General features: G+C 43.2%; 1 protein-coding gene across 6 annotated transcripts in view; it reads left to right on the top strand.

Annotated features, from left to right (window-relative positions):
* The first annotated feature begins 219 nt into the window (after window positions 1-219).
* Window positions 220-10,476, top strand: part of ARFGAP1 (ARF GTPase activating protein 1) — a 33,475-nt gene continuing 23,218 nt past the window's right edge. For 3 of the 6 annotated variants that reach the window (XM_083744524.1, XM_083744522.1, XM_083744523.1), the window contains exons 1-2: window positions 226-395; window positions 10,382-10,445. In XM_083744524.1, the coding sequence (XP_083600650.1) occupies window positions 10,386-10,445 (60 nt within the window). In that variant the 5' untranslated portion in view covers window positions 226-395; window positions 10,382-10,385. Of the gene's footprint in view, window positions 396-10,381; window positions 10,446-10,476 lie in introns of all 6 variants that reach the window. The other 3 variants (XM_083744521.1, XM_083744519.1, XM_083744520.1) reach the window with 2 other exon arrangements.

Below are 10,476 nucleotides of genomic sequence, written 5' to 3'. Positions count from 1 at the left end.
TTCGGGCGTCTCTAGCACTCTAAGCAGGAACCGCGTCGAGCTGCTCATTAGCATATCGAGGGGGAGGAGGCGTGGGGCAGAAGAGGCTGAGCGCGGAGTCGCGCAGGCGCAAAGCGTCTCTCGCGCACGTACGCACGCACGCAGGCGCGGATGGACCCTCAGGAGCCCGCCCTGCCCACATCCCTCCGCTTCCGCCCTCCCTCCCTCGGACTACCCAGAACCCCTTGCGAAGTGGCAACGTAGCCGGCTATGGCGGAACCTGCGCCTGCGCTGTGAGAAGAGAAGGGGAAATATATATATATTTTTTCATTGAGGGAGAAAAGCCGAAGCCGGGTGAGAGGCTTGACTGACTGGTAGCGACTGCGTTGCACCCGCCGCGCCACTGAACCCGCCAGGTACAACCCGAGGGCCGAGGAAATAGTTATCATTATTGCTATCTTCGTCAATATTATTATTTAAAAGAAGAAGAAAAGGAGGGGAGAGAGGCGTGTCCCCCCCCCCATTTCTACCTCAGGCCACATCATCATCTCCCCTTCCATAATAATAATAATTTGAAAACCCCCTCTGGCCCTGAGTTCGAATTCTGGTTTACCTCAGGAACTCTGGTGTTGGTGGGGTTCTGGAGGGAATCGCTTCCTGACCCCCCCAGGAGTGTGGGGGGTGGGTGAAGGGGGTTGGCTTTTCATAGGATCATAGGGACCACGAAGCGCCATCTACTTCGACCTCCTGCAACGCAGGAACCTTTTGCCCCCAACGTGGGACTCGAACCCGCTACCCTGAGGTGAAGAGTCTCAGGCTCTGCGGATTGAGGGTATAGAGGGCTCTGCTTTCATCATCATCATCACCATCATTTATTTATTTATTATGATCTTGATTTATTGCATTGATGCCTACCCTTTTCCTCCGAGGAGCTCAAGGCGGATTACGTGGTTATCTCCTCATTTAGCCCCTACAACAACAGCTGGGTGAGGTAGGTTGAGAGGCACGGATTGATTCCCCCAAGGTTGCCCCAGCAAGAGCTTCAGACCCTGGTCTCCCATGTCTTAGTCGGACGCTCTAACCACTGTGCCACGCTGGCTTTCATAATTATCATCATTTCCTTTACTTATTTAATTTGTATACCGGGCTTTCTTCGAAGATCTCAGGGTGGTTAACAGCATAAAAATACAAGATAAAAGCACAGAATATGTAATAAAGACAAGAAGAGGAGCAAATCAAACCAATAAGCGCCCAACACCTCCCAATCCCACAAATACGTTTATGGGATGTTGATCAGCCAAAAGGCCTGGTTCATCGTCATTGTTTAGCTTCAAAGTCATGGGGCAAGAGGATGGTAACCAGTTAAAAACCAGGAAGCAGAGAGTAGGAATGTATACAGGCAGTTCCCACAATGGAGGGATGATGATGGTGATGTATAAATATATATACTGCTTAATGCCAAAAATGGCTTTAAGGCAGTTGGCTAAATTGGACTTTTCTAAGCAGGATGTAAGATGCGGGTTTCCACAAGGATCAGTTTGGGAAATTGTCTTCTTTAATGAACTGGAGTTTGAGGTGAATAGTGAGATGGAAACGTTTGCTGCTGTTGCCAAGTTGCTCGGGGCGGTAAGAAGAAAAGAGCTTTCCATACTGGGTGAATGGGCAGTAAGATGTTCAAGATCTGCACTGCTTGCTCATTTGCTACAGGGCCAGGCTCAGGGTGTTACTATTAGTATACAAAGCCCTTAACAATTTGGGACCAGTTTACTTGCAAGGTTTCCTTACCCTACATGCGCCCAGTCAACCACTTCAATTGGCAGAATCGGCACAGCTACAGATGCCATATAATGCCCATTCCATTTTTGTAAGAACTCTGTCGTTTAGTGTGGAAGTGCTTACTTACACTTTGAAACCTCCTTCCTATTGAGATCAAGCAGGCATCTTCACTGTACTCTTTTCAGCATCTGCTAAAACATTCCTGTTTAAACAAGACTACCCAGATGATTAGAAAGTTGAGGTCATTTCAATCTGTTTTAGTATTTAGACTTCTGCATGTTTTAAGGTAGTGTTGTAAGTTTTCCTTGATTTTACTGTTTTAGCTTTTGTAAACTGCTTTGAGGGTTTTTGTTTTTACAATCAAGCAGTGTATAAATTTCAAGAAGTAAATGAAATAAAAGATATGTAAGTGTAGGTATGCACATTGGGACAAAAATTTCTAACTTAACACTGATAGGTGATGGAGGTGACTGACTGAGCAGTAAGGATCCTGAGGTCGTGGTGGAAAGAATGAAGTGTGTGGCAGATGTAAAAAGCGTGTAAAAAGGGATCGATAATTGGAGGAGGGATGAAATACAAGGCTACCAGTATTATCTTTAAGCAGAAATTTGGTGCAATCACTTCGGTGGCAGAACTGCTAAAAAGAGATTGCAGTCCTAGAGAAGGTGCAGAAATGGATATTCAGAATGATCCAAGGACTGCTCTCCTATAAATAAAGCTTGCAACATTTGGAGAGGGGTGGTGGTGTTAGGAGAGGAAAGCAGAGCAGGGAAGGGAAGACATCCATGGTGTGGAGAACGTGGATAGAGAGGTATTTCTCCCTCTTGTACAGCACTAAAACCCAGGATCATTCAGTGAAGATGAATGGTGGGAGATTCAGGACAGGCCGAAAGAAGTGTTATTTCACACATTTAATAGTTAACCTATGGACTTTGTTCCCACAAGATGCAGTGATGACCAAAGAAGGGGATTAGACAAGTTCATGGAGGATAAGGCTGTCAATATCTTCTAGCCCTGATGGCTGCATGCTGTCTTCAGAATTAGATGCAGAATTAGATGCTTCAGTACTGTTTGCTGTCCTCTGTCCTGCCTGTGAACTCCCCACAGGCATCTGGTTTGGCATACTGGGAAATAGGATGCTAGGCTACATAGGCCCTTTGGTCTGATTAAGCAGTGATAGAGGCCTTGAGAAGGGTGGCAAAGTTTGTCTCACCTGCACTGGCCATTAGAGCAGATGCCCGTAATGTCTTACAATTATTTAGTAATCCTTTTTCCATCCCTTCTTTCTTCCAAAAAACTCAGGGTATTGCACATGGTTCAGCCCTGTAAGTTAGGTTGTGCTGAAGATGGTGTCTGGGTCAAAATTGCCCATGACTCTAACCTCTAGGCAACATTGATACAGTGAGGTATTTTCTCTCTTTTTCCTTATTCCTCTCTCCCTTGTGAACTGGGGATGCCATCTTATGTGTATCTTGAAAATAAGTCCCACTGGACACAAAGTCCCGTTGTGTACAAATGCATGAGGATGAGCTGCAACATTTGTGTTCCAGTTTTATTTTTATTTATTAAATCTCACTTAGAAATATATGAACAGAAGCAGTTCTGTCTTCTTACGCTTGCTGCTCCTTTTGGAAACTCATATTAACTTATTGGGGCTCTTGTGTAGACATTTTTGGATCAGTTCTGCACTCTGGATTAATTCTGTTTTAGTGCGTTCAGGCTATTCAGTGGATTCTTCTTCACTGTCTAGGTGTATCCATGCAGTTTATCTGCTGAAAATCAACAAAAACTCCTAAGAACAATGTTGTCCTTCCCTGCCCCCAGGTTCCATGTGTTCATGCCAGAATATGACCAACGGCCATTCTGGGTGCTGAAATGGAACACTAGGTTTCCTGCACATTCCCCTATCTAAATGAGAGATGGAAACTTGGAAAGAGAAGGAGTGAGCCATTTGCAACTCTTCCAGTTTCTTCGAAGCACCTGAAGTAAGACATTGGGGCAGCACCCCAAAACTGGTGCTTCGTGTATGATAGGAATTGTGTTAATAAGTCAGTTTGCTACCCAATTTCCCATGTTCCTTTGCATTGTTGTTCAATGAATCTTTTGTTTGGAGAAGGTAGATTAGTACCTTGAGTAGCTTGTCTATGTAAGTAGAAGTGCTGTTTAAGACACTTCTTTGACTAGTCATTGGCTTTTGATTTCAAAAAGCATTGGATTCTTTGAAGATCTGGTTGCTTAAAAATAAGAGTTGGTAACAATCAACCTTCTCATAAGTGGCTCCAGAAGGGGAGATAAAGTGTCAGAAATATGTGGGCTGGTGCAGACACTTATTTTGTGAAGCTTCCTTTCTGGAACAGATCTAGACTATCAGTTATCACCATTAGCATGAGGGCAAATAATAAGGCATGCTAGAAAGGGACATGGCCTCAAATTGGTATATAGGTCAGTCTAGTTTCTCTTTGAAAGAGATGCATCGCCTAGCAAATCCTTTTATACACCGTGCAGACAGTACAGCATCTTAAAATGTCTTCCAGTATCTTCCTTTTTTGTTTTAAAATTGACCTTCTATTTGTATTCTTACATTTCTTTTATTGGCATATAGCTACTATTGCCTTGAAGGTTCATTTTCACATGTTTGTTTGTGGCTTTACAAATTACCTGTAAGAAGACAAAATCTACTGCATCTTAACTTGTAAGAAATGGAGTGTTATCCCAGTATCCTTCAGATGCTACACTCTTGCTACATGTAATTAATAGGAGTAGAACATCTTAAGCATGCTATGCAAGCATTGTTAATGCTGCAGACAACATTGCTAGGGTAACCTGCACTGTCTACATTTTCACATTCTAAAGATGCTCTTGGATGAAGTCACTTATTCCTGTCTGCCTAATCCTCTCATGAAGTGGGAAGTATAATTGAAAGTATGTCCTGTGATCCACGACAGCTGTCAATACATGCTCTTAGAAAGGGATAGCTCAGTTGGGATAGTTCTTAGAAAGGGATAGCTCAGTTAGTAGAGCATGAGACTCTTAATTACAGGGTTGTGGGTTTGAGCCCCACCTTAGGCAAAAGTTTGCTGCATTGCAGGGGCTGGGAATAGATGGCCCTCCTAGTCCTTTCCAACTCTACAATGCTATGATTCTGTGCTCTAACAAGTAAGAACTGAGAAATATGGTGCCTAATTGAATACACAGAACTGTGATCTCCAAACTGGGTCCCAGGGCACATGAGTATCATCATGTTGATGAACTGCCCATACCATGACTTCTGGAATGGGGAGACCATATGTAGCATGACCCTCCAATATGTGGACAGTGATATGATCCTCAGGGAAGGAGTTAATGGGATTCTCTAAAGCAGCCTGCTCTGAACTCGTATGAGGAGGATCTGTATCCCAATAACAGAACACACACATTGCATGCAAAAGGGTTCAGTCCCTGGCATCTCCGGTAGGACCGGGAAAGACTCCTGTCTTGAGCCATGGAGAACTGCTGTCACTCATTGTAGACACTTCTGACCTAGATGGGCCAATGATCTTACTCTCTATAAGGCCACTTCTTACGTTCCTAATTTCTTGAAACACCACAACTGTCCAGAAAGCATACAGTGGTACCTCGGGTTACGTACGCTTCAGGTTACAGACTCCGCTAACCCAGAAATATTACCTCGGGTTAAGAACTTTGCTTCAGGATAAGAACAGAAATTGCACAGCAGCAGTGCAGCGGCAGCAGAAGGCCCTTTAGCTAAAGTGGTGCTTCAGGTTAAGAACAGTTTCAGGTTAAGAACGGACCTCTGGAACGAATTAAGTACCTAACCCAAGGTACCACTGTATCTCCATCACTTGGGTAAAAGGGATGGCAGAGGCAAATCTTAACTGTTATCCTTTAGTTATAAGAAGGATGCCTGCCCATTCTTCTGGAAGCTGATGGGATAAATAGGTTTCTGGGACAGCAGGTGGGGGGCGGACATAGTTTGCATTATAACAATATAGTTGCCCAACGTTTTTACCCAATCTACCTCCAAAGAATTATTTTTTTTGCCTTTGTTTAGTACTCTTCTTTTAACCCCGCCACCAAGCAGAGACATTCCATTCCTCTTCTCCTTTTGTGCTTCACTGTCCTTGACGCCCACTGAGAGCAGCCTAGCAACCCACCCACGAAGCTCCTGCAAACCACCATTTGGAAATAACCATTCTAATGTGTAGTAAATTAAGATATCCAGAATCTAACCGGAGCCTGCCAGATGTGGATACACTCTTATTTAATTAACATTAATGCAAAGTATTCTTTAATCGTTCTGTTAATTTAATATGTTAGTTAATGTAGTCTGAAATGTGCTTAACCTTCCAGGAATAGTGTATATTATAGTCCCATTTTTTTATGACAACCTTTCTGCGGATGCCCAGGGAGTGCAAGAAGATGTGTAGAAGTGTAGGTCAACAGGATAAGTCAGAAAAAAATACGTTATAATTAGAATTAGATCCAAACAAAACTCCCTAGTTTAATACAAGAGATGGATAAGTTCTTCCAACTATTTATTTAATGTATTTTTACCCCACCTTTGAGAGAACACCTCCTCCACTCCCAAAGGCAGGTAACATAAGTCCCTAAAATAATCAGAGAGCTATGTGTCTTCTTAGGCTAGCAGACGTTTTGAGAGAAGCACGCATATATTTACGTTTGTTTATAAAAAGATCCATATTCAACTGTCTTAATACAATAAAACATAAATCACCATTAGAAGCAGTTTTAAGAAATCATTAAAGTTATTATTGTCTTCAAGCTGTTAAATCAGTCTTGACAGCAAACTAACTGCCGCTTTTGTATTATGTCCTCCCCAATATTGCACTGCCAACTCTTGGCTCTGGTTTTATCCAATGTTGGCATGTGACCTCTCAACAGCCCTCAACTTTGCAGCCCTCCACAGTCAACAGACAGTTTCCCACGCAACACCCCCGTTTTATCTGCTATCATTTTTCTTATGCTGATTCTCCACATCCCTGTGACTCAACATGAAGTCTACTCCTCTCCGAATTCTGCTATCCTAAACCTGCGGCTCTCCAGCCACAGCCAGGATGGCAAGTGATAAGGGAAGAGTTATAGTCTTAAAAATTACCCAATAGAAAAGAGTTATGTGCCCACAAATAATCCCTTCTTTCAGATTTGTTATTTTGACTGCTTCGTTGGATGGAACTGCTCCGACTTGTTACCCAGTCAGCTTGCTATACTTTGTCCCATTCATATTCGTTAATTGCTCGCTCATTCTGAATTGCGCAATATAACATCTGTTTAATAGTGGAGTTGCTACTTCTCTCACATTTTTTTTTAAAAAACCTATGATGTTCCTTGCATAGGCAAAATTGGATATTTTGATCCATGAAGTTCCTGCAGATGTGCTATGTATTGTTTGTGAAGTGTGCTCAGTGTAGGAAAAATTGTACACACATCTTATGTTCCTTTGAAAAAGAGAGAACTTTAGTTTTAAAATCAGGGTGGCAAATGCAGTGGGTTAAAAAGAAGATGAATAAATTCTTGATTTAATGAAAGAAAGATAGTTGGTGTGGTTCTATCTATTGAGCTGTCTCTCCCTCCCTCTCCCCCCCCCCCCCCCCGTGTTTGTGTATTTAAAAAACAACTTTAATAAGCAGGTTGGGGGAATCTGAATTTTTTTGTTCCTCAAGTAATAGTTGCAGTGCAAGCTAATAATGGTGTCTTATAGCTGTCTTTATTACCTGATGTCACTATTCATTATGGGGATTAAAAAAATAAAATTGATTGGCATAGGGTAGCTATGAGCGTGCATCAAAGACCAGATTTTGTTTGGATTCTACTTCAGAAAGGAGACCAATTCAACTAGGGGCTTCTTCAGGAGTAACCCACAATGCCTTTCCTTGAAGATCCATGGCTTCATTTGTCTCCCCCATTGGCTTACATAAGGAAATGACCAAATAGGTACAGTGGTACCTCCGGTTACAAACTTAAAGTGTTCCGGAGGTCCGTTCTTAACCCGAAACCGTTTTTAACCTGAGGCGCGCTTTTGCTAATGGGGCCTCCCACTTCTGCTGCGCGACTTCCACGGGGGGCAAAGTTCGCTACCAGGAGCACCTACTTCCAGGTTAGTGAAACTCGTTACACGAAGCGTTCGTAAGGAGGACGGTACGTAACCCGAGATTCCACTATATAACTTTTATATCTTGACTACACGGAATGAAATTTGCAGGCATAGGTGCTCCTTCCGAGGGAGTGAAACAAGTCAGATTCCAGATTCCTCTGGTTGGAAGCTACAGCTGTTAGAAAGCTGCACCCCTCCTTTCTCTTCTCACTGCCTGACACTTTCCTTTTATGGGGAGATTGGAGAAAGCCAATACAGTTTTCATTCTGTGAGGGTGCAACTCTCTTTGCAGCCTCTCAATCTCCAAGGCAAAACTGAGTTTGAAAAATCCTCTCAAACTCCAAGGCAAAACAAGAGTTCCTTTTGCTCAGGAACTGCCCGCTTTATTTCAGAGCAGGAAAAAGTAAGCTTCTAATCATTTTTAAATCCCAGAATTATTTTTTTAATTTGGTCTCTTGTGAACTAATGCAAGAAATTAGCTACTGGTTAAATTAGTTCCTGGTTGAAACCTCTCCTGTGCCATAATCTCACTGGGTAGTTTAGGCAAGCTGTTCTTATTCAACCTTAGCCCTTTCTCTGCATCCTTAATGTGGGCTATGATAATATTGATTTTCCAATAAGGGATGCTGTAAATATTGCAGCAATATAATGAAAAGCTTTGAACCTCCAGCACCTGTATTCCATATATCCATAACTTCTAGGGTCTGTGTGTACTGCAGACAGCGTTTACCGTTTATGCACAGTAGGTAGGGAGCCAATCTGCAGAAAAAATAGGAACCAGAGCTCTCCCTCCAGCCCCCCTTTTATAGGCAGATATTGTCACAAATGCACATCCTCTTACTACCAGGGAATATCCATGCTGGCAAAGAATAGAATGGAGACAAAAGCTCTCAGCAGTCGGGATGTCTTAAAAGAACACAAGTGAGGTGTTAGTTGCTTCTCTGTGTCGGTTGCTATAGGTTTGATTCCTTGAACCCATCCTCCTTCAGGTAAAGGGTAAAGGGACCCCTGACCATTAGGTCCAGTCGTGGCCGACTCTGGGGTTGCGGTGCTCATCTTGCTTTATTGGCCGAGGGAGCCGGCGTACAGTTTCTGGGTCATGTGGCCAGCATGACTAAGCCGCTTCTGGCGAACCAGAGCAGCGCAGGGAAACACCGTTTACCTTCCCGCTGGAGCGGTACCTATTTATCTACTTGCACTTTGATGTGCTTTCGAACTGCTAGGTGGGTAGGAGCAGGGACCGAGCAATGGGAGCTCACCCGGTCATGGGGATTCGAACCGCTGACCTTCTGATCGGCAAGTCCTAGGCTCTGTGGTTTAACCCACAGCGCCACCCACGTCCCCCTCCTTCAGTTAGGCGTCCTCAAATTACAGGGACAGGGAGATGGGGAGCAAAAAGAGTAAGGTCTCGTTCATTGTCCTGCCCCTTCCTCCTGCATTTTTTTTTGGGGGGGGGGGGCAAGACCCCAGTTCTACAAGCCCTGATTATTGACCATGGCAACTTAAGCCGACAGGGTGCCTTCAGATACTGTTGGGGCTGCCTCTGCCTTATGGCATGGCATTTTCTGTGACAGTCAATTAAAGGGAATATCTACTTCAAATCTTGCACGAAAGGCAAGCAAGCCTGCAAAAAACAACCTTTCCTCACTCAGTAATAATGTGCTCCTTCAATTTGTACAACTTTCCTCATGAATCACGCTGGGAAACCGGCTGACAGGACATTAGTTCCTGGCTTTGCTGGTTATTTTGCTGCAATGCTATATGTCACTGTGGTTTTTCAAGGAAAAGGTAGTAGTAGCTAGAGCAGCGCATAAAACTTGACAGTAGAAGTAATATAAATGGGAAGGTTTTATTATAGAAAGGCGCTGCCTGAAGCTTAAAACTGTATTGACTTTCCTTGGCTGAGAACATACCTCACTTCAGAATAGTGTTTATTATGTAAAAGATTAATTCTTTTGAAAATGTGAAGTATGGTGTAAAACTGATTCATTCTACCAGTAACTTCTATGACTTTGAAGCATTTAATTGGAGTTGTTTTCTCCACTTGTTGTTTTTCCTGGTCCCAATTCAGCAATAATCCCAGTACAGGATAATTTAAGAGAGATGGAACACTATTAACACCACAGAGACTCAGTTCAAACTTTATACTGGTGTCCCCTTAAAACATGGCTTGCAAATGGCCACTCAAGCTTTGGAAATCTGCACTTAGTACTGCTTATGCTTCATTGTAGTCTGGCATTGCAGGTACATCATGAATCTTTTTACCATGTTTCCCCCAAAACCATTTTTTGGCACACCTATTTCAAATGGGCTTCAAGGGTACCTGGTTAAGATGATCATTTGTTTAGAAGCTGAGAATCGTAGTTAATGCTAATATCCACCCCACCACCACCACCAAGCAACCTCCTTGCTACAAACCATGGATCGTAGGGGCATCTCTGCAACAGCTATCTCTACTGGGTCGCAATGTAGTTTTATATCTGATCTCTTAATTTATTTTCCTCTCTGTTGCAGGGCCATGGCAAGTCCAAGAACAAGGAAGGTCCTTAAAGAAGTGCGAGTGCAGGATGAGAACAATGTAAGCAGTTTCGTGTATCCCCTTAGCAGCT

Source organism: Podarcis gaigeae (assembly GCF_964106915.1).
Source record: "Podarcis gaigeae genome assembly, chromosome: 6".
Classification (NCBI taxonomy): Eukaryota; Metazoa; Chordata; class Lepidosauria; order Squamata; family Lacertidae; genus Podarcis; species Podarcis gaigeae.
This window is presented reverse-complemented; position numbering and strand designations above follow the sequence as displayed.